This window comes from Panthera leo, chromosome B2, assembly GCF_018350215.1.
Source record: "Panthera leo isolate Ple1 chromosome B2, P.leo_Ple1_pat1.1, whole genome shotgun sequence".
NCBI classification, from domain to species: Eukaryota; Metazoa; Chordata; class Mammalia; order Carnivora; family Felidae; genus Panthera; species Panthera leo.
The window spans coordinates 18,609,116-18,634,635 of record NC_056683.1 but is presented as its reverse complement, the minus strand read 5'-3'; the positions used below and the strand labels follow the sequence as shown (position 1 = coordinate 18,634,635).

At 40.3% G+C, this 25,520-nt stretch overlaps 1 protein-coding gene across 1 annotated transcript in view; it reads right to left on the bottom strand.

The window, feature by feature from the left end:
- LOC122220629 overlaps positions 1-25,520 on the bottom strand; it is a 256,097-nt gene that overhangs the window by 157,085 nt on the left and 73,492 nt on the right. The window contains exons 7-8 of the mRNA XM_042940353.1: positions 20,804-20,998; positions 18,026-18,259 (exon numbers count right to left, since the gene is read on the bottom strand). Of these exons, the coding sequence (XP_042796287.1) occupies positions 18,026-18,259; positions 20,804-20,998 (429 nt within the window). The remainder of the gene's footprint in view (positions 1-18,025; positions 18,260-20,803; positions 20,999-25,520) is intronic.

The following is a 25,520-nucleotide window of genomic DNA, read 5'->3' as shown; positions in this document are numbered from 1 at the left end:
TTGAATATTTTAATTTAGGAAATTCAGTTCTGGGATTTCCACACACCCCCCCTTTTTTTGACTGTGAAAACAAAAAGTTGAATTTTCTTTTCAGTTTCTCCTTGTTAGGCAAAAGATAAATTTCCCCCTCATTGTCCCTGAGAGTTGAACACATTGGGGAAAAATTGGGCACAGCCCATTACTTTTACAAACCCCAGTGACTGAGCCTCAATGCACAAAAAGATGGCATTTCTGAACATCTGCAGCATGATTAGATCAAAGACCAACAAATTAACCACAAATGGTTTTACAAAGGAGCAGACAAATGCATCATTTGGAAAGGAGAAAACTTTTGGCAATAATTGCTTATCAACATTTTTCCTTTGGGCAACCACTTTATACCAAAGACATCTAGTAATAATAGTCATACCTATGCCACATTTTCTATGTTACAAAGTTCTTAAAGGCATATTATCACATCTGATCACGTCAATCCTTTTATATAATTGATATTAGCCCATTTCACAGGTGATGGGGAAAAAAGGGTTTAGGAAAGTAATGATTGGCTCATGTTTTCTCAGGTACTAAATTGTTGATTTGACTATATCAAAAATGATAATCCAACTTCACTATTTCTTTCCATTCATTCATTCATTCATTCACTCACACATTTTGTTAAATGTTCATACTGCACTTAAGCACCATTTTTGGCACTGAGAATAAAAATAATTGAATAAAGACAAAGAAGCTTCTAGTTCTCGTTAATCTATAATCTGATGCGGGAAGGGGTAATCGATAACACATCAGACCATTTTAATAGCAATAAATGCTCTAATTTACCACTACTGATATTGAAATAACAAAGATAAAATTGTGATGCACTAGAAAATGAGCAGAGAAGGAATAAATCTGTTAAGAAAATCTAGTCTAAGACAGTGATACTTAACCTGAAACCAGCCATGTCACAGTTGAAGGAGGAACCCTAGTAGGTAGGAAGCCACCACTAATTCAGTGGCCCTATGACAAGAATGAGCTGGTTGTGTTCAGAGAATGGAAAGTGAGGCTGGAGTGAAACCCACAAGGAATTTGGATTTTATTCTAAATGCAATGGAGAGCCACTGGGAGATCTTTTTTTTTTTTTTTTTTTACATTTATTTATTATTTTTGAGACAGAGAGAGAGCATGAACAGGGGAGGGTCAGAGAAAGAGGGAGACACAGAATCTGAAACAGGCTCCAGGCTCTGAGCTGTCAGCACAGAACCCGACGAGGGCTCGAACCCACGGACCGCGAGATCACGACCTGAGCGGAAGTCGGACGCTTAACCGACTGAGCCACCCAGGCGCCCCCGGGAGATCTTAAGCAAAGGCTTGCCATGATCTGATTTGCAGTTTACTAAATAGATCCTTACTGGCCCTTGAGTTCCAATGATGATTTTGTTTGACCAGAAATCATTTCCCTGCTCCCACCATGAGCTTTCAGAGACCCATCAGTTGAAAAGTCACTGACTACTGCTTGGTAGGAAAAGATCACTGGCCCTTTTCTTCACACTTAACAGGACATGTGACCTTGGAGAAATTCCTTAACTTTTCTCAGCCCTTTGTGGCTCCACTCGGTGTTCATATGAGAATTAGGGCCTTAAAAGTAATTGTAAAGCATTTTGTGTAGATGTTGAAACACTAAAACATATCCCCTCTGAATGTGAGTGAGTTCAAATATAGAAGCAAGTTTCTCCTCTTTAGAGAATTCAGAATGATTTGATTGTTGAATGGCATGCAACGCGGAGAAGAACTACTATTTTGTAACTAGGGCATTCTTAACTCTGAATACAGCAAATGTGAACAGATGTAGAGAACAGACACAAAGGGCAAGGCTGGATTTATGGCACGTCAGAATCATTTCCAATAAAATAAAGAATGTGAAGCTGCATAAAACACCAAAAACAGTTTTAAAGTTAAAAACGTTTCAACTAAAAGGCAGGCAATAGCTGACTATTTAAAGTCTGCACTGAGACTCTGGACTTTTTAGATTTGCTCATTTTAGAAATATTTGAGGGGCACCTGGGTGGCTCAGTCAGTTAAGTGTCCCACTTAGGCTCAGGTCATGATCTCACAGTCCATGAGTTCGAGCCCCGTGTCGGGCTCTGTGCCGACAGCTCAGAGCCTGGAGCCTGCTTCAGATTCTGTGTCTCCCTCTCTCTTTCTGCCCCTCCCCTGCTCATGCTCTGTCTCTCTCTGTCTCAAAAATAAATAAAAACATTAAAAATTTTTTAAAAAAAGAAATATTTGAGACAGCCACATTTCTAGGTGCTAGATACAGCAGTGAACAAAATAGACCCAACTCCTACTCCCAAAAGGTTTCCGTTCCAGTGTTATCAAATATTCTTAAGATCTTAGCATGTACTGTAACAGCCTCGTTCCCAAATGTTAGTTTATTACATGATACAAGATCTGTCCTCCAAAAGTACAGGGAAGAGACTCAAAAGAGAGAGAGAGTTTTGGCATTAGAAATAGAAATAAGTCTGGTAAAAGCAAAAAAGAAATATAATGGGCATTGATGAGTAATTTAGAGAGATAGAAAAACCAATATATCAGTTCTTGCTGCTTCCTTTAGGGTGGATTGTGAACCTCGGTGTTTACTCTGTGGGGTTATTCACACCTGGGTTTCAATCTCAGCTTCAAATGTATGGGCAAATCCTCGTGTCCAAAACCTCAGTTTCTCTTACCTGCAAAATGGGTTTAACAATAGATTGGGTGATGTGAAGTTTGCATTGATAGTGTATATTAAACATACGGTGAAGAAACTGACACACTGTAGGTACTCAGTTATACTTACTCTTCCTCTCTGCGAGAGGATATGAGGCACAGTGATAAAGTGACCTTCTACACTGATGGCCTTGAACCCCTCACACCACTTAGTAGCAAGGAGCAGAGGCAAAAGAGCATCAAATAAATGTAACGAAAATTGAGTTGTCTTAAATAAATCAAAGATGGATTAACTAATACTTCTTGAAGTGAAGAGCCGCAGAAACCTAACTCAGAGGGAAACAGAGAACGTTCTACGTGGCAGATTATTATCATAATGATAAAACAATTAGAGCAACCAATTATTTCCTACATGTAACCCACTACACTAAGCGATTTGTGCACCATATTATTTAATGCTCACAAAACCCCTATGAATTGGGTATTAGATTCCCATTGTACACATGAGGGAACTGAGGCCAGAGAGATTAAGTGTTTTCCTAAAGTGCTGAGCACTAGTAAGTAGAAGAGCCAGACCTTGGACAAGAGCAGGATGCCCCACGACCAACCACACCATATGGGAAAAACCATCTGCAAATTCCGTTCCCACAAGTCTGGGGGCCCTCTTGACCAACAGAAGTGACCTGTCCAAGAATTGACGAGAAAAAAGCCTTCCTCCAACTGATATAATGGAAAACTTTCTAAAGCTGCATGCTATACTCCAGGATTATTCGTTACTAATGGTAATAATCAATAATCAATAAAAGCAATGATGCTCAGGCTCTAGGTGTCCTAAGACTGCCCCATCTTATGAGTTACTAAAATCATTTTATTTTTTTGGTATTAAATGTCACACAGAAAATAACCTCTTGCAAAATGTTGGGTTCATCATATTTTAAGAATTAATACTTTAGGTCATTTTAATCAGTTTCTGATATATGCAGTTTTCAGAAAGCACTTCAGGGAAGAACACTGTGGCCGTGACTAATAATGACAAGAATATGAACTATATTCTTCATATACATATTGGAATCAGAACGTTACTGAAGTACTTTACCATCTTAAGTATTTAGGAAGCTTTAAATAAAAAATAAATTTGCCTAGTTCACTGAAATTGAGCATCCTCTTTTCAGGCATAAAACATCAAACTTATTAATTTCATGGCTATATTTTAAAACGAGTGCCAGTATCGGTTAGCTGACTACATGATAAGTGTCTTAAAATTTCAAGAAGAGGCACTAAATTTTTCACAGTATTTGTGTTTCATTCTCAATGTAATAAAAATATGCCACCCTTTTAATAATGAATAATAGATTCTCAGTTTGATTTACATGCATGGATTAAATGTCATGTTTGAAAAGTTGCTATTTTATTCATATTGGATTTCCCTCCAGTAAAACAAAAATGGTGCCCATCTACCACTATAATAATGATACCTTGCCACACTGATGTATAAATATTAACTGGTTGATAGACTTCTTAAAATTCTATAGATACATGAAATAATCTGATAGTACAGTAAATCCAAGTCAAGTTTTCTGTGGAATTTCTGAGGTAACTATTTGTGCCCTACAATTAGCCAAAACTTACCTACATATAATGTGGCTACGCCAAAGGAATAGGAGAGCCAGACCCTATTTCAATGATGCCAGATTTACACATAGAATTCTAAAAGGTTAAAATCTATCATTACTTCTTCTTTCCAACTGGGAAAAAAAAAGGATAATTCACTGTCACCGGTTGTTCATGAGCTCCTGTATTCATTTTCTTGGGCTGTCATAGCAAAGTACCAGAGGCTGAGTGACTTAAACAGCAGCAATTTATTTTCTGGCAGTTCTGGAGACTAGAAGCTCAAGGTCAAGGTGTTGACAGGGTTAATTTTAGTTAGTCTCCCTCACATGGTCTTCCAGGGTGTGTGTCTGCATCTTAAACTCCTCTTCCTATAGGACAGCAGCCATATTGGATTAGGGCTCACACTAAAGACCTCGTTTTAACTTAATTACCACTTTAAAGACCCTTTCTCCAAATACAGCCACAATTCAGGAGATATAATTCAGTCCATAACGACCCCCTCTCTATCCACTTTCATCTTCTACACCTACCTTTTTATGTGTAGATAGCATAACTAAAGGACTAGCCAAGATCCAAATGCCTTTTGGGGGATCCAAAGCTGAACTTAGAAATAAAATGATTTTTTTTCCCTTTAAGCACACAAGTTTCAGTGTGTAATAGCCAATTTACAGAGAACGTCCTGACTTTATTCCTCCGGCTCTTGATATACTTGGTCATATATACTTGGTCATATAAGGGGCTAAAGAAACAATTTCTTCAGTTACAAAAATTAATGCAAAAATTAGTGGCTTGAAATAATATTTTCCCATATCTGCCAATTCTGTGGATCAAGAAAAGAGGCATGATTCAGCAAAGTGACTCATCTGCTCCACACAGCATCAGCTGGGGCCACTGGGTGGTATTTATCTGGTGGCTGACCTGAACCAGAGGGTCCAAGATGGCTTCTCTCACAAGCCAAGCACATTGGCAAAGACAAAGGGAAAGCTAGACCCAGTTCAGGGGCTCTCTCTCTCTCCTGTTGTTAACAAGGCCTCTCCTTCCTCTCTAGCAAGGTAGCCTCTTAGGAATTTTTTTATGTAGCACCTCAGGGCTCTATGAGCATGGTTTCCAGTAAGACCGGAAGTGAAGCTACCTGTCCTTTCAAGTCTTTTAAAACCAGAACTTACACCTAGAAAATGAGAGCATCTCTTCCATAATATTCTATCGATTAAGCAGTCACAGACTTCTCCCCCCACCTCTCAGACTGAAGGGGAGAAAACATGGAGTTCACTTTTCAGCGGGGGGAACAGCAAAAAAGTTACAGCCATCTTTAATCTACCACAACAGGTTATTGGTAATTGAATGAACGACAATATGCAAAATATATTATGCAATACAAATAAAATTAATCTATTTGGCCATGTACATTGCGGTGGCCTTTGACTAACCCAGCAACTTCCATCTGAATTAACAGCAAACATGAAAGATTTCCAGTAACTCAAGTAAGCTAATGTGAATTCAAGAATACTACTTGCCAGATTTTCAAATTTTTTTAACTCTTTTATTATGTATATTTTCTCCTAAGTTTGAAGTGCTGATCTATTTATTTACTAAATCTATTTTTCATTTCTACAGTGAATGAATAATTTAAGCAACTTAGGTTAGATGGCAATGATTAATAAAAGGAAGGTGAGTGTGTATGCATTTAATATGGCTGCAGAATAGACACACATGCTTTCTGAGAACTAGACTTTTACATATAGTTTTTAAATTCTATGATTTTCTTAATAAAGAGCTTATAGTGGCATTCTATAATTAGAAAGGCCGATATAGCTATTTTCACTTAGAAATATCAAAAATAATCTAGAGAACTGTGTACTTGGTCTTTAAAATAACCAAGTTTGCAGTTACTATAACAGAAAACAGATGTATTTGTGGAGGTCCCCATGCATGCCTATGTACCCTGGGAATTCTTAGAAGGCATTCTACTTGAGAATGAGCTTTGTCCAATTTGGCCATGCATCAAAGAAGGGAGTTTCTGAGCTCACTTCTCTCTTTAGAAAAGTTTTACCTAATGGGGCGCCAGGGTGGCTTAGTCAGTTAAGTGTCTGACCTTGGCTCAGGTCATGATCTTGCTGTGGGTGAGTTCAAGCCCCGCCTAGGGCCCTGCGCTGACAGCTCAGAGCCTGGACCCTGCTTCAGATTCTGTCTCCCTCTCTCTCTGCCCCTCCCCACTCACATTCTGTCTCTCTCTCTATATATATATATCTCAAAAGTAAATAAATATTATTTTTTTTAAAAAAAAGAAAAGGTTTGCCTAAAATACTGCTTTTGAATATTAAAGAAGGGAGAAAATAAAAAATAAACATAAAATTATAAAATCATAAAACATTGATATGTATTTTCTTATTCATTACCAGTGATGGGCTCCCCATTTATAGGTAATGTGAAAATAGTATCTCTTTCTCTGAATTGATGGGTCTTCTCAGCCAGGTCTATTTCCATTTTAGAAGCTACCGTTACCAAGATTTGACTCTTAAGATTATCTTGACATTTCCTTGTACTCATTTTTGGCAAACTGAGTTTACAATAAACCTTGCTGCATCTCTATAACCAGAGTTTCACATTTCATTTTATTTTGTATTTTAGAAGTATCTATTGATACTATGGGGGCGCCAGGGTGGCTCAGTCAGTTGAGCATCCGACTTAGCTCAGGTCGTGATCTCACGGTCCATGGGTTCGAGCACCGAATCAGGCTCTGTGGTGACTGCTCAGAGCCTGGAGCCTGTCTTGGATTCTGTGTCTCCCTCTCTCTCTGCCCCTCCCCCGTTCATGCTCTGTCTCTCACTGTCTCAAAAATAAATAAACATTAATTTTTTTCTAAAAAAAGAATGCCTACTATGTACAAATACTGTATGCTTCAAAAGACACAAGAATATGATACGCCCACTGCCCTCAAACACCTGAAATCTTGTTGGAGCTCATTCATGCGTATAAATGATAACAAAAGTGATTGAGTCTGGGATTTGAAGGATATGTAGGAGTTACCATTGGGGACAAATGCCCAATGGCACACCAAACTTGTAGGATATATAGAACTTGAGTATAGCCCGAGCTAAGAGTGTGCCTGGCTTCATAATGGAAAGTTAGCTCTGATTAATGAGGGTAATCAGACTGTGGACAGAAGCTGAGGCCATATCACCAGTGTCTTTGAATCCATGGCAAAGACTTTGATTTATCTTAAGAGTAATGGGAAGTCAACCTATGTGTTAAAAGGAAAGTGCTAGAGTGAGGTGATGGAAAGACCGCTTTCCCTAATGACGACCAAAGGAACATTGATCATGCCCCTGGGGTTAGTGGAAAGCCCTTTTTAGAGGCAGAAGGTAGTTGAGTAGCCAGAGGTACAGAGCAAGGGTTTCATTGCCAACATTTCCTTACTAAGCTATAAGATCTTGGGTAACTAGCATCATTTCTCCAAAATGCAGTTTCTCATTTATGAAATAGAAATATTATGTTTATCTCACTTATTTCTTTTGAGGTTACACACCATAATATTAGTGAAAACAGAAAATTCTATCTTGGTCTAAAACACCTTACTGGGGGCACCTGGGTGGCTCAGTAGGTTGAGGGTCCGATTCCTGACTTCAGTGCAGGTCATGGTCTCGTGGTTTGTGACAGCAACAAAGCTTGCTTGGCATTTTCTCTCTCCCTCCCTCTCTGCCCCTCCCCCACTCACACTCTCTCTGTCTCTCTCAAAAAGAAATAAACATTTTTAAAATAATAAAAAAATAAAACACTTTACTGGTTTTAGAAAGAGTGGACTGAAGATACAAATATTGTACACAATTGTTTATCCTTTTAAGTTTTTTAAAAATGTTCATTTATTTTTGAGAGAGAGAGACAGAGTGTGAGTGGGGGAGGAGGAAAGAGAGGGAGATACAGAATCTGAGGCAGGCTTCAGGCACTGAGCTGTCAGCACAGAGACCGACGCGGGGCTCAAACTCGGGACTGACAAGATCATGACCCAGGCCGAAGTTGGACGCTTAACCAACTGAGATTGGGCACCTGCTCTAAGTCTCATCGCTAAGCAGATTTTGGAAACCAAAATTCAATTCCAGGTAAAGAGCGCACACTTATCCACCACCCTACCATGTTCTGGTTCCCTTTATTTATTCTTCGCATTTGAATATACAAGAAAATTTTCTCTGGAAGTATTTTCAAAAGATTCTTTTCGAGGAATTAAGAGGTATTGTCCTTACCTTCATCCATAGAAAAAGCCTCATTTGGTCACAAATTAGTACAGAGCAGATCCTTTTGAAAGTAAGAGACTAATAATCGCCTGCTCACTGCGATTCTGTCAGGTGGAAGCCTGTGTGGTCCTCACATTCTATTCTAGATATTTCTTTTCCTGTAGCTTCTTTGCTGTGGTGTGCTTTTAAATACCATCCAATCAAAGGATGGCGTGTGTCTGGCTTGTTTCTTAAATCCTTCGATTGCCACAACTTACCGTAAGGCACATTACTTTTTTGCCTTTAAACTAGCATTCATAGAATTTCATCATGCACACGCTGACATGTGATTCAAACAACAGATGTGCTTATCAAATAAAATGGGGTTAAGTACCGTCAAAATTGAGTGATTTCTTTCCCCCCTTGGTGACACAGACACTCTATCCAAGACCCGGTTTTATTTTCTTTGTGGTGTCGGGTAATGTGAAAAATGAAATATGGAAGCCCAAATTGAAGGAAACCATGGTCTTAATGGAATCATTAGAGAAATTGTTCCAGAATGCTACATCCTTCCAGAAATAATAACCCTGTAATGTCAGCAAATTCGGAGTCAGCATGGGTTACCTGCTCCATACAGACAGCCTGGTCACGTTTGTTAGAGCTGCCTGAAGGCTTAGCCCAACTTGAGAACATGACCTTTCAGAATTGTTTTTTAATTCATTAATCAATGTTCTTTGCCTCAATTCTGCTGGTTTTGTTTCTTTAACCTACCATCTGTATCATTTTTTTACATTTTATTTTAGAGAGAGAGAGAGAGTGCTTGAGTGGGAGAGGCACAAAGGGACAGAGAGAGAAAGAGAGAATTACAAGCAGGTCCCACACTCGGAGCAGAGCCCAATGCCAGCGGGACTCAATCCCACAACCCTGGGATCATGATCTGAACCAAAATGAACAGTCAGAAGTTCAACGGACTGGGTCACTTGGGCGCCCCTGTATCATTTGTTTAAGTTGGCCAATGCCTGTACCCAATGAAGATGAGAATTATAAGCATAGCAGTTTTATCGAATAATTAACAAAATGTTCTTTCAGCTCAGATACTGTTGCTAAAGTGCAACAGTAATGTTTTTGTCATATTTAAATATATTTAAATAGTGATAATACTTTAAGTGATAATGCAAAATGCTTCTCATAGTCATTGCAATTCTTAATTTATGACTTTAGATTTTTACAAAGTACTTGATTTCTCTTCTCTTTCAATTTTCCCTACAGCTCTGAAGATTCCATGTTTATTTACCCACATAGATTAGAATATTAGAAACCAAGTACAACGGAAGACAGTAAAATCTTTCACCAAGTTTTCAAAGGATCAGTCCAATTTTCTTAGAATAAGATTTTCCTTACGTAGTGGTTTTCTATAGTACCATTTCCTATAGCTTCTCATCTTTGTAGCTGTAAACAAAATGAATTTCCATGCATATATGAGTGGTCGAAATCAGTGCTTTCCAAATTTGGTGTACATATTGTGCAAGTAGAGATGTCTTAGCCACAACTCTTGATTTAACTTTGAGTTCATTAGCTGGAGAAATAATCATGTAACTATACAAATGATACAATCATTTATTCCGTCCTCTGCTATCCAAAAGCTCTTAATTGCCTAATAGTTTATCAAAACTGAATAGTAAAGGCATACTGTTTATTTAGTATTCCTTTGGAAAATCACAAAACGTTTCAAATATAGAGGATTCAAAAGAATAGTACAAGATGACATCAGTTCTTTCTTTCTTCCTTGTTCTTGAGAGATATTCCTTGTTAGTTATTTTAGCAAGGTTCTATGAAGGATACATGGGTTCTGGATTGAACGGAGTCCCCCCCAAAGAAGCTATATTGAAATCTAACCCGCAGAATCTCAGAATGTGATCTGATTTGGGAATAGGATCTTTGCAAGTTTAACCAAGTTAAGATGAGGTCATTAGGGTGGGTCCTAACTTATTACGACTGGTGTCATTATAAAAAGGGGAAATTTGGACACAAAGACAAATGCACACAGAGGGAAGATGATGTAAAGACACACGGGGAGAGGGTCATGTGAAGACAGGCGATTGGGGTGGTCCATCCACAGGCCAAGGAGCACCTGGGGCTACCAGCAGCGAGAAGAGAAGCATAGGACAATTCTTCTCTAGCACAGACTGAGAGAGCAGGGCCCTGCTGACATCCTGCCTTCAAACTTCTCGCCTCCAGCACTGTAAGACAGTAAAATTCTTTTTTTTTTTTAAGCCACTAAGGTTACAGCTTTTTGTTAAGGCAGCTTTAGGATGCTAATACAGTATTCTTAGGCAAAAGTGTTTCTCTTCATTTGGACCATTCCCTACCCTAACTCTTGAAGGGTAAGTTAGGTAACCATCTTCTTAAATTTTCTCCCACGGCACTGAATACGTTGTTCAATTGTCCTCAGACTTGTATATTGTCGTCTGCTGGTTCATCACAATGCGTCCACCTGTGATTGATTGTATTTTCTCCTGCTCACAGACTTTTGCTCCTTGAATCTGAGAGCTTGGGTTTTCCAGCAAGTCCGGGAAATTAACACCTCGCTGAGAAATTAACTCATGTAATGTTTATTCCCTCTTTCTCTCTATTTTCTGCTCCCAGAAATATTATAAGAGGCACGTGAGACCTTCTCCCAAATCACTTCACTTTTTCCATCTCTTTATCCCTTAGTGGTGCAGTCCAAGCAAGGTCTTAGCTTGCCATTAGCTCTCTCCTCAGAAGGTCTAATCTATATTATATACCTTTTGAGTGTTTCATTTCAACTACTATATATTTTCCATCATAGGAATTCTATTGCTAGATTAACAGGAAAAATATTTTTTTAAGTTTATTCATTCTGAGAGAGAGAGAGAGAGGGAGAGAGAGCAGGCTCCATGCTGTCAGCACTGAGCCCGACACAGGGCTCGAACTCATGAACCATCTCATCATGATGAAACTGAGCCAAAACTAAGCATTGGATGCTTAACCAACCGAGCCACTCAGGCACCAGGCACCCGGCACCCCTGGAGAAATAAAATTTTCAGCAGAGCCTAGAGAAAGAGGAATTTCTTATTTCCCTATTGAGAGCAGATTTTTTTCTTGGTCTAGTCCTTTTCAGACCAGTCTTGAACATCCTTGATTTATGCAGGAGACTTTCAACACTCCATAGCTAATGGGCCCAAGGCCTTACCTCCTGAATGGTCACTGAAACTTAAAACTTTAGATACCCAAGATTGATACTCTCTTCTCCCCCCCATCCAAGGCAGCCATAACCTCGGATTACTCACTTCCCTCTCTGATTTTCAATTTCCTCTTCATTTCTGATAACCAAGGAAATCATTTTTCTCTCTTAGGTGCTTATCTGTGCATCTCAGAGCTATTTGCTCTTATCACATCTAGAATTTCCAGGTGTTCATAGAACCTAATCTGAAAACAAAACATGCCTGGCAGAACGGTACTCTAAGATAATCTGCCTATTTAACTTGTTTATCACCCTGCCAAAACTGAAAGACAAAAGGCATATTTTTTTGGCATATATCTTCTCAAAGACCCTAGCCTGTTTGTCATCAATGACCACGATCCACAAAGAAGGCGATGTTTTCTATACGAAAGATTTCCAGGATAAGTGTCAAAGGACAAGCAGTTTCCAAACGTCTCTACCAAGGAATTATTCAAACTCTTCAAAGAAAATGAACCCACATTTAAAATCCATAATTTAGAGTATTCAAACATTTTACACGAGGGGACTGGAGCTCAGACTTGTCAGTTAACTCATCATTTTTGACCACCTCCGCTCTGCAAAAGGAGAAAATCAACGTTAAGATGTAAATTTATTTAAACAAAATCCGAATGACGGTATCTGGAAGTCATATTTTGGGAGCTTGGGGGTGATACTACCTTTGGGCTCGCCAATGTGTCCACTACCTCCCTCAGGAGACTTCTCCAACCCTATGAGCAACCTTTTCACCTTAACCTGCAAATATTTGCCTCCTGGCACAGCCTGACGCCAAAAGGGAAGACAACTGTGATGTGTAACATTGTACCCTCATTCCAACATCCATTAACCTGTAACCTTACAAGAGGGTAATGCAGGCATTTCCTCAGCAGACTAGGTGCTTCTGTAATTTACCCTCCTTTCGGGGCAATGCCTTCTCAGTCCCTCCTTTCCGCATGGGAATAAGGCACCACTCCTCCCCACCCCAGTTAGCATTTGTAAGGTACCCTGCCCTCCCAAATGACCTTATGAAGCCAATTTCTCCTGTTCGTGGAGTTACAATAGAGATGACCCTGTCTTAGACTTCCATTTTATTGTATTGCTTTTTTGAAGTCTATTGACTTATTTTGAGAGACAGAGAGAGTGACTAGGAGAAGGGGCAGAGAGCGAGGGAGAGAGAGAGAGAATCCCAAGCAGGCTCCGCACCGTCAGTGCCGAGCCTGATGCGGAGCTCTAACTCAAGAACCGTGAGATCACGACCTGAACCGAAAGCAAGAGTCGGACGCTTCACCGACTGAGCCACCCAGGAGCCCCTTAGACTTGCATTTAAAAAAATTTTTTTTTGAACTTTTTTTTTTATTTATTTATTTTTGGGACAGAGAGAGACAGAGCATGGACAGGGGAGGGGCAGAGAGAGAGGGAGACACAGAATCGGAAACAGGCTCCAGGCTCCGAGCCATCAGCCCAGAGCCTGACGCGGGGCTCGAACTCACGGACCGCGAGATCGTAACCTGGCTGAAGTCGGACGCTTAACCGACTGCGCCACCCAGGCGCCCCTAGACTTGCATTTTAAAAGTAGGGATAAAAATGTCTTAAGTGTCGCTATATCAATTACATACACAATGCGCATTTATGCATTCCCGTATGTGTATTCCTATTATTAAAAGTATTATATTTCTGGAAAACTTGCTGTTTTAACTGTCAGTCTCCCACACACTGCTAACAGAGCGACTGGCAGGCAGAATTGTGTGGTTAGTGAAAAATTTGCTGTTATTGGGTAGAGCCCAGTGGAATGAACAGGACTTTGAGCAGCAGAATTTTTATTCTGAAATCAAACAGCCTCCGATGACTTCTCTTTCCTGTCAAGTTCTGGAGGTTTTGGTGCTTTTCTTGCGTTGGTTTTGTCCTGAACTGTGTACTTTTCTTATATACACTGAATGTGAAATAGCCTGGTGTATTTCTTTGGGGATCCAGGATTTTGTTAGGTGATACCAAGGGATGGATGTAATTCTGTGACATTTTGTCAGGCTGTTAAAGAGTAAATTTTCCTTGGCTGTGGCAGGAGGTAATTATTTTTGTTTGTTTGCTTCTGACACAGGGGAACAAAATTTGGGGTTGTTACTTCGACGATTCCAAGATACTTTTTGTTCTTTTTGGCAGGAAGGGAAAAATGCATTTTACTATTGAAAGAAGGACCAGGCTCTGATTTCCCCTGCAGACTTGATGTACTTTTTAGCCCTGTGAATATTTTTTAAGTTTGTTTATTTATTTGGGGGAAGGGGGCAGAGGGAGGGGCAGAGAGAGAGAGAAAGAGAATCTCAGGCAGGCTCCAGAGTTGTCAGCACAGAGCGCGACACAGGGCTCGATCTCCCAACCCCGTGATCTTGACCTGAGCCGAAACCGAGAGTCGAACACTTAACTGACTGAGCCACCCAGACACCCCAACACTGTGAATGATCTTGCAACATGAATCACATAGTGGTTTTGCCCTTCTCCCTGAAGGCGTCCTTGGGGCACCTCTTCATCTTCTAGTCCCTCCTGGCATTTGAACTGTAGCACACTCTGTTAGGAACCTCCAACAGCGTGCATGGAATATTCCCAAAGCAAACACAGCAATATATGTGGCTTCTGCACTCAGAGTTCATGCTTTGATGGTGGCAGACGGGGATGGGCATCTAAACCAATAATAACAATGATAAAACTCCCGCATCTCCTTTTACCATAAAACAGTTCCTTTTATTATTTTTTTAAATTTTTTTTTAAATGTCTATTTATTTTTGAGAGAGAGAGACAGAGCATGAGCAGGAGAGGGGCAGAGAGAGAGGGAGACACAGAATCTGAAACAGGCTTCAGGCTCTGAGCTGTCAGCACAGAGCCAGATGCGGGGCTCGAACCCACGAGCTGTGAGATCATGACCTGAGCCGAAGTCGGACACCCAACCAAAAGAACCACCCAGGTGCCCATACCAGAAAACAGTTCTTTTTTTTTTTTTTAATATTTATTTATTTTTGAGACAGAGACAGAGCATGAGTGGGGGAGGGGCAGAGAGAGAGAGGGAGACACAGAATCTGAAGCAGGCTCCAGGCTCTGAGCTGTCAGCACAGAGCCCAACGCGGGGCTTGAACCCAAGAACCGTGAGATCGTGACCTGAGCCGAAGTCAGACGCTTAACTGACTGAGCCACCCAGGCGCCTCATAAAACAGTTCTTAATGAAGATGGCTCTAGAAAGCAAACTGAATAATATGTTTTGTAACCTATCTCCATGCTTTACATTTTCAGATACTTAATTAAAAGGCACAAAAGAATGTACCTGCCTGTTAGGTGTTGATTGAACTCTTTAAAAAAAAAATAGCCACATTTTGGGGCTCTGGGTGGCCCATTCAGTTAAACATCTGACTTCGGCTCAAGTCATGATCTCACAGTTCAAGGGTTCGAGTTCCGTGTCGGGCTCTGTGCTGCCAGCTCTGAGCCTGGAGCCTCCTTCAGATTCTGTGTTTCTCTCTCTCTAACCCTCCCCCCACTCACGCGCTGTCTTTTAGGGACCCCTAGGTGGTTCAGTCAGTTGAGGGTCAGTCATGAGCTCAGGTCATGATCCCAGGGTCATAGGATCGAGCCCCACATCAGGCTCCTTGCTGATCGTGGACCTGTTTAAGATCCTCTAAATAAATATTAATATTAGTTGTATAATATGCTGAAATTTTGGGTAACACCACATTTCTGAAATTCCTCTGAGGTGATAGGTAGGAACCAAGACCTCAGCTCAGGGGTTAAATTATGCTTGCTGCTTTCTTAGAACACGTCCTCAAAGTCTGGTTCCACAGAGACAGTGGGTTCCCCCAGGGAAAATGTCCTCTCCCTACCCACCCTAGACTAACTCCTCTCACGAGTATCCCACATTTCTTCACAAAGCCTTTGGGATCAGTCATTAAAGGAAAAAACCGTTAACCGACATTGTTCTCAAGCAAAGGTTAGTTTGAAAGTTACTTGAAATATGAACATGTCATAGATATTCAAATGAAAGTCCACTGGGGAAACATTTACGGGCTCCACTATCAAAGAAACAGAATAATGATAGCAATAATAAAAGAAGCCCCTGAATTCTATGTATTTCCCCAAGTATTATCTCCATCATTTCTCACGATGCATCTGAGAGGCACATATTTTTAACCTCATCTCACAGATGAGCCAACTGAGAGTTGACTCCCCAGTGAATGTTTTTCAGCGGGGATTCCTTTTCTCTCAGGAAGAATTCTTTCCCAGGAAGAGTTCTGGTCTCTTGTTTGAAAGAGACCTCTGGTGTTCTCACCACCATCAACACAGCCAATTCTCCAAATCCTATCTGAAGTGGACTGTGGATACACCTTGGGATGAAGCTGTGACTTTCACCAAATGTCTATTTTGTCTATTAGGCTCCCAGCGGTAAGCAGGCTTTGTTTTCTTTGTTTTTGAAGCCCCATCAACTTCTAAACACAGAGGTCACCTGAGACTTTGCACTCATTATTCAACGGCATGGCTTTTATGGATGCTATAGGTTTTCTATTCTTTTTTTTTTTTTTTAATTAACATTTATTTATTTTTAAGAGACAGAGACAGAGCACAAATGGGGAAGGGGCAGAGAGAGAAGGAGACACAGCATCCGAAGCAGGCTCCAGGCTCTGGGGTGTCAGCACAGAGCCCGACACAGGACTCGAACCCACCAGCCGTGAGATCATGACCTGAGCCAAAGTCAGACACTCAACCGATGGAGCCACCCAGGCGCCCCATATGTTTTCTATTCTTAAAATTCACTACAGAGTTGTTGACCATTAAAAAGAAAAAAACAAAAGACAAAAACCAACCAACCAACCGACAACAAAAAAAACACTATCCTCAAGGGTCTTAGATATCTAGAAAGTAAAGATGGCAAAAAAATGAAGGTTGATAATTCTCTTCTCAGAACAAGTAGATAATGACAGCCTACGTGTGGAGTTTATAGATCTACCATACAGAATGGCTCATTTTTTAGTCTCGCCTCTTATTTTAATTTTTTCAGTTGGTCAGAATAAATACAAGACATTATCTGCACAGTATATTCATGTGAATAATGGATTACAACCCTTAATGAAATACCACATGCTAAAATTAATTAAAAGGATACCTTTTAGCACAAAACCTAAGGGGAAATGGAGAAAGAGAACACACTCCTATCTATTTTAGAGAGAAATTAGCTTTTCTCTTAAATATCACTCTGCGATACCTATATTGACCCTCAAGATGTGTGTTTTACTCTTTCAAATTAATAGTGTAAAAGGCAATTCTGTATTTGTGAACAGTGTGTGCTCATGCTCAACGTCAATGCACCAGCATGTGGTAAGTGTCCCAGGACTAACCCACCCTCCTTTATTATTATTATTATTATTATTATTATTATTATTTTATTTTGTTAACATTTATTCACCTTTGAGAGACAGAGAGAGACAGAACGCAAGCACGGGAGGGGCAGAGAGAGAGGGAGACACGGAATCCGAAGCAGACTCCAGGCTCCCAGCTGTCAGCACAGAGCCCGACAAGGGGCTCAAAGCCACGAACCATGAGATCATGACCTGAGCTGAAGCCAGACACAACCTACTGAGCCCCCAGATGCCCCTTCCCACCCTCCTTTCTTTTTTTTGTGGGGTGGGGGAGGGCTAGAGTTTCATGGAACATGCCCCAGACGAGGCTGAGCCTTCTCTCTGCTTCCAAAGGGAACTTGATGGTCTCCAGCCTGTTTCTCATCCCTGCATCCAGGGTCACTGGTTAACCTTACCCACCTTCTTCCTCCTTTACTCAGCACTGTCTCTTCTAGAACCCCTCCCTATATCCATAATATATTTTCTGAACAATCCTTCCAACTTCTCTTCTGGCCTCAAGCTTGGTTCTCACCTAAAATTAGCATCCCTGGCTGCTTCCACACTTATCCATGTACTACATGCCCAACAATGTACATCATTAATCACTCAGCATGTAAATCCTAAAAAGGAGGAGAACTAGACCAAGCATCCACCATATATTTGGTTGCTAAATAAAGACAGCATTTCCATTTTACACGGGACTTAGGGTGTCCTTTATGGTCCACAACACATGCTTGGTGCATAGTGGGGGCTCATTGGGTATTGGCTGAAGGAACGAATGAATGAATGCAACCCTTTCTGTTCACTCCGCAAAGTTGAGTATCTCAAGCCACATGAGTAGAGACGAAAAGATGGATAGATAGGAAGAGTGAGGAAGCTACATAAAAAGGGACATGTGTGCAAAAAGGCCAGCTTACCACATAAAGGCTTTCGTGGAAATAGAGCCCCAGATCATAAAAATTTCCATCATGCCTCACTGGGTGTGTTCTGGTCTTCAGCTGCTCCATTTGCTGCCACTGGAAGACACAGCCACCTGGTCGACCAAGCAAGGACACCCTGAGGCGGTAGGAGCCTCGGGGAGCCTTGTTCTTGAGGCCTCTTGCACATTTCATCCGTACTTGAAGATGCTGAGGCGCCTGGCCGCGCTCAACCTAAAGACAAGGCAGGTCTCCTGAAATACGCAGGAACTGGATGAAACCACACAATTAGCCACAATGCACTTCTTGGGGGTGGGGGGAAATAGACAATTATTTTCGCTCAACCTGTAATTGTCAGGTATTAGCAATGATAACAGAGGAGGACACACGATATATAATTAGGAGGTCAAAAGGCAAGCCTGCCAATTACGCCAGGGGAAAGGTTAGCCAATTTTTAAGCATGGTATGTTAATGATCTGTGACATCAGAAACCATTCATCTATTATAATAAGATAGAATTAACAGGATACCAACACTTCTGAAAACCACACATCGTGCCTCTTCGAGGTATCTGGGAGGGTGAGTATGGGCCGTGAGTTTCAAACTCAACAGTTTGGAAGGCAAAAACCCTTACCTCTGACACTAATCACAGACCACAGGATGCCGTAGGAGAGGAAAATGCTTTTTTCTCTACCCCTCCAGGTCTTTGCTGGACTGAAAATTAAGTTTACGTGAACAGATGAACTGGAGAAAGAAGCCAACGTTTTTTGACACGCACAAGGAGGCCCAATAATGAAAACGAGACATAAAGAAATGACCAAGGAAAGCAGTTTTTAGACATTTTAGGAAGAAACAAAATAATGTTGCGAGAAAGAGACAGGATAAAGAAAATGGGTGTTTAAGAGTTTTAATTAGGAAGTAATTCCAAGCAAAATCTGGGCTGAGATTGTAGATCAGTAAAAAAAAATAATAATAACAAGCTTTCTACAGCGTTCTTCGCTTCAAAGTTCCAACCTCTGGTGATAAGGATGTCTTTTCACTTCTTAGTAAAGGGAGGGTACCTTTCATATGGGAGATTTATTTCCTATTTTCAGGGGGATGGAGGAGGATCTGAGTGGTCTTGCACTGGCTCTCAAGTAGCTTCAATTCAAAATAGTCCGTGTGCCCTTGTGGTACATTTTGGGCAGCGTGCCCTTGGTCCCTATACCACCTTGATGAGTCAAGTCCAAAGTAGGTCAGACAAACCCTTCACCTGATAGATACTTTTATTCAATTTAAGCATGAGGTCAACTTACCCCATGGGCTTCCAAGGAGAGAAAAAAAAAAACCCTAAAGGACGGAGTAGCATTTGTGTGTGCTTTAACCTAAAACTTAGCATACGTTGTATGTAACTAAAGAACAGGAGTCAAGAATATTTTATGGGGCATTTGAACTTCATTGCTTACCTTCCACTCACAGGAATAGGCCATTTTCATTTTTAGTAAGTGCTGGAAAGTTTATCCAAATGGATAAGATTTTTTTTAATGGACTTGTTTCAGATTAAACAAAAATTAAACTGGGATTATTAATAACTCAAATGTCATTAAGTCATGTTTTCTATACTCACAAGTCCCAAATAGTCTTTGGAATCATTTGACCTCAAAGAATTCTCTATTACATTGTGCTTTAAGCAAAAAATAATGCCGTTCTTCGAAGCAGTTTACTGTACTCTCTTGGCTCCTGGAGTTAGTAGCTACCCATTAATCTGCAGCCAACGGTTAAGTACCTTTTAATCCTGCCTAGACTTTATTTTGTGAGCGATAATATATATTTCCATATAGATAGTATGCTTCTGGAATCAAATCACAGCTAAATAAACAGTGGAAGTTGCTAAACTTCTTTTGTTTTCTCACAGAAGTCATACTTAAAAACCAATCAGAATAACAATTATTTTTGCCTTAATTAGAAAATCTTAATTAACAATAAAGACTTAACCTTAATATGTTGGTTTCCAAAAATATTTTTTTTAAAAAATTAACGCCATGTGAATAAATAACACAAGCTCTTTAAACCTCAAGGCAGGATTACTGATGCAGGCAGACCGAGTTATTAAACACATTCTAAATTAAACGCCTCTATGAATTTTATACTGAAATATATTGTGATAGTTTTGCATGCCAAATGTGACATTTTGTATTTTAGATCCATCTTCTGTAGTAATTTTGGAAATGTCATACAAACAAAGATTTTGTCATTTACCAATGGAATTACTATGCATGGCCGCTTAGTCATTTCTTTGCTGGCTCTTGTGGTTGTTTCAAGTCAGCAAGCCATAAAAAATCTTTATCTCTCTGAAACACAGCAATTTGGAAGATAATCGAATGGTGACTAGGGGGCAGAAATGCCAGTCTGAGGAATTATACCACAATCTCTCTTGCATTTACAACCTTCCTCAAAGCGAGTGTCAGATGAGTAGGGACAGAAGACAGAAGATTCATCAAATCTCAAACCTGTCTCATTTGCATGGAGACAGTCCTGCCTCATTGTCTAGTGGGAACCCAGCCTGGCACTGTGCACACCATTCTTGAGGAATTCCCAATGCTTTACAGTCGAGAATTTTAGCCCTTCTATTTGAGCGTAGAATTCTCCTCAAAAATATTTACCAAGTCCTGTTGAAACTCTGTTTCTCTAGAGGGTCCCAGCAGGAGGAAAAGCCAACCAGGACAGCGAGCCAAGAACCGTTGATCTCATCATTTCACATTTTTGCATCCGAGAAAAAGTCAGTCATGAGAGTCTCACCTTCCAGCAAGGTCCTGCTGCTGCTGCCTTTGATTCGTGAGTTACGTCTGTGAGAGTACAGAGCTTGGCTGGCCTGTTTTCTTTCCAGACATCTCGATGTGCAATTAATGGTTGACTTGGCACTCTGCAGTGGGTACAAGAGGAGGGGAGATAAAAGGAAGAGAAATTGACAATGGGGATAATGAAAAGGTTTGCCTTTGGAACCACAACACAATTTGATGTTTTCCTTAAACATCGTGTCAGATTAACTGAGAATTAGATAAATACCACACAACTACCGTTGATTAAAGTTGGGGAGATGAGTAGCTTTTGAAATGTGATCTCTATAAAATTCAAGACTCCCTGTAGTCAATACTGATCTCCCAGTAATTAAAATGTGGCTCGTTTCAGAAATTACCGAAGATCAAATATTTGGTAAGACATTTTGCCACTTCATTTTCAGCCCCCCACTCCTTCAATCTTATAAACTGATGAAGAAACTTGGAAATAGAGGAATCGTTCAAATAGCTGAATAGGTGATATGACATAAACTTTTTTATTTTTTTAATGCAATGGCCAGAAATCAAGATCTATTTCTACCTTCAAAAATGTTCCCCAGGCTTTTTTTTTTCCTCCTGTTAACATTTACTGCCTTTATTTGAGGTTCTTTTTTATGACTCACTTATTTATTTATTTATTTATTCATTCATTCATTTATTTAATTTTGAGCTTCTAACATTTGCCTGCGTTCCCAAATTCATTTGAATTAAGAAGGATCTTGTACTTCATTTCTCCTAACTTAAGCTTAATTCCATCAGCAGAGCCATCTGTGACAATGACTGTACCCCCACCAGAGGAATGGCCTTTTTGGATCTCACAGCTGATTTACTTTCTTGTGATAGAAATGATTTCCCTTAATTTGGTTAGAGCTCCATTGACACAAGGGTTCATTAGGACACCATTTGCTGGCAATTCAATTTCAAATTAAATACACTTTGTTGTAAATTTTATTACTTTTAAACTACTGTATCTATTGTCTTTAATGGCCCTATTATACAGTTATGAAGGTAAACAGATTTCATTAGTAAACATCAAACATGATGTGTTAACCACAGTGAGATGGTTTCCTCAGTTTCTTTCTTTGTTCTTTTGATAAGCATTGTAAGGCACTCATGAAATATCTTAAAAACTTAATCTAAATAATTAGATGCTGAATTCATGATTATCATCCTAAAGGTGGGGGGAAGGTTCTTAGTTACAATCGTAGTTCTTTGTAATTAAAGGTTTCCTAAGAATACCTCCCATAGTTAAAAAGAAACACAATGCACATCAAAAGGTTAATACACAGTTTTAACACCTTATCAGTTACGTAGAGGTAAGTCTAGAGATTGGTGTCCCCTTGGAGTGAGTAGTCAGACCCTAGACCAGGAACCAGACCAGACATGAGCTCATTTTGAATTAGGTCCTGTGGCATATTATTACTCTCTGTTTCCCCTCATATACAATACTTATTACTTTTGTGATTATAGAAATGTATGCTTATGTTTGCACATTATGCAAAATTTAATTGTATAAAAAACCCCACAATAGTCATCCATTAGTCCACAACCCTGATATAAACACTGATGAAATATTGAGGTCCGTTCCTCATAGCCTTTTTATTCTTTACAAAATAAGACTGGTGATGTAAATACTATTTTGTAACCCATATTTACCACTTTGTACATTATAGGCATTTTCCATGTGGCTCGATTTTTTTCCCCATGGCATAATCTCTTATTGTTGGATATTTAGGTTTGTTCCAACTCTCACTATTGTAAATGAGTCTGTAATTAACTCCCTTGCATATAATGTCCTGCAGACATCCCTGGCCATTTTCCTGGTCTGAAATCCTAACACAGAAAAGTTGGGCGCTGGGAACATGCTACCCTATACCTCCGTGATACCACCTTGAGCACTGAATGACATCTCAGCAAAATACAATCTTGCCTGCTTGGCATGTTCCCTGAGGCACTGAATTGTCTTCACAGAGAGACAGGCCCCACTCCAGCTGATACCTTATTTTCTCTGCTAGTCAGATTAGAAATTAAGTAAAATTACAATGAGCAAACAGCATTGATATATACAACAGGATTTCTCAACCTCTGCACTATTGACATTTTGAACCTCATAATCCTTTGTTGTAGAGGCTGGCCTGTGCATTGTAGAATGTTTAGCGAGATCCCTGGCCCCCAACCACCAGAGGCCATTAACAGACCCTTCCCTAGTCCCAGTCATGATAATAATAATTTAAAAAAATGTCTCCAGGGGCACCTGGGTGGCTCAGCCGGTTGAGCGTCCAACTTCAGCTCAGGTCATGATCTCATAGTCCATGAGTTTGAGCCCCGCGTTGGGATCTGTGCTGACAGCTCAGAGCGTGGAGCCTGCTTTGGATTCTATGTCTCCCTCTCTCTCTGCCCCTCCCCTGCTCATGCTCTGTCTCTCTCTGTCTCAAAAATAAATAAAAACATTTTTTTTAAAAAGTCTCCAGACATTGCCAAATGTCTCTTGAGGCCAAAACTGATCCCTGTTGAGAACCCCTGATATACAGTATTAACTAACACTTATGGGATGCCTAGCATGTTCAAGGTACTCTTTTGAAAACATTATATCTATTATTTCATTTAACCCTTCAGATAATCCAATGAGGTATTATTATTTCTACTTCACTGATGAACCGATGCTGGGGAATGTTGACCATCTTATTTGAGGTCACATGGTCATAAGGCATAAAAGCCTGAGATTCAAAGGGAGACCATCTACCCTGAGAGCCCCTCTGAACCCACAGCCACCACTACTGCACTTCCTCTCCTGGCACAGAGAAACAGCAGGTGCCACAGCCTGATCTTGGAAGCTCCTACACTGGACCAAGAATTTAGATATTTCCTGAGAGGTAAGTAAGGCATGGTTCCAAGCTATACTTCCATTACTATGATGGCCCCATCCCCAACAGTCATATAGGAATGGAAGGGCACAGATAAATTTCAGGAGGAAGGGAGGTCATGTCTCCCACAAACCTGATCCTTAAGGTGAATCAAACTCGGGCTGCTTGGTACCTATAATTGCCCCATATTTAACCTAGAGTGAAACAAACAAAATAAAATAAAATGCATTCAATCCACCATGAAGGAACGTACTTGTCAAATGTTTTGTCAGTGTTTAAACATGACATAGGAATGTACTGACTGAGTCCTTCCCCTCCACATTTCAGGTCCTGCATGGAAGAAAAAAGAAATGAAATAAAATTGGTCAAAAAAACACTTGAAGCATTATATATAGAAGTTGGTTTTTGTAAGACCTGGATATGCTACTATAAGGGTTGAGGTTCCAGGAGACAAATGAGAACATGGGACTTACACCTTTTGCAGCCACCTTTTATAGACTATGACTTTCCTAACTCTGCTTAGTTACTTTTGGCCAGGAAGGTGGAGAGAATTATAAAAACATTTAAAAAGGAGGAGAAATAATTGAGAGATGCAAAGCCAGCTTTTTTTAATGTTTATTTATTTTTGAGAGAGACAGAGTGCAAATGGGGGAAAGGCAGAGAGAGAGGGAGACACAGAATGTGAAACAGGCTCCAGGTTCTGAGCCATCAGAACAGAGCCTGATGCAGGGAATGAACTCATGAACTGCAAGATCGTGAACTGAGCTGAAGTCAGATGCTTAACCAACTGAGCCACCCACGCACCCTGCAAACCCAGCTTTCTTTGTCTCTGCTTCTCTCTCTCTCTCTCTCTCTCTCTCACACACACACACACGCACACACACACACACACACACACACACACACACTCACACACACACACGTGCCTGCATACACACCACACAATGGTACGGTTTAAGAAAATGTAAATGGACATATGGCTGAATGTGTAGGATGCTAGAGATGTTAATAATAATTGTGATCGTGTAATTTATCATCCAATCCAGAACACTTGGGTAGTCAATGAGGAAACAATTATTCTAGGACAAACAGGCATAACTCAGGATTGCGCCATGCAAAATATAACACGCAGCAACCCTTCTAAGAATACTGATCCAGATGTTCTGAAAGGGTATCATATGGACAAATATCAACATATTTAGTGAAAGTGAATGATGAGGAAATGAAAGAGGGAGAAAGATCTCAGAATGGAAGCTGCTGTCCTTTGTAACCTAACCTTGGAAATGACAGAGCAGCACTTCTGCTACAGCCTATTGGCCACACAGATGAATCCTGAGACAGTGTGGGATGGAACTATGAAAAGCTGCTAAAAGGAGGCCAGGATCCTGAGTCCCCAACAATGATGAAATCCAAACAAGCAAATGTTGGCAGTTCCTTGATTAAGTCTCAAGGTTGGAATGCTTCTCTCTGGCTCTCAGCTCTGTCCTCTAGATGCCTGGTTCCACTCTTTGGATCTTCCCTGCTTTTTTTTTTTAATGAAAGGTAACCCACGTTTGCAGCTACATAGTGTTCTCAACCTGTTTTCTGCCAGTAGAATTTGGGAGTCCAAAGACATCTTTATTTTGTTCTCTCTCAGTCTCTTTCTTTTTTTAAAATGTTTATTTTTGAGGGGAGGGGTGGCACACAAGCTGGAGAGGGGCACAGAGAAAGGAACAGAAGATCCAAAGCGGGCTCTGTACTGACAGCAGAGAGCCCGACGCAGGGCTCGAACTCACAAACCATGAGATCATGACCTGAGCTGAAGTCAGACACTTA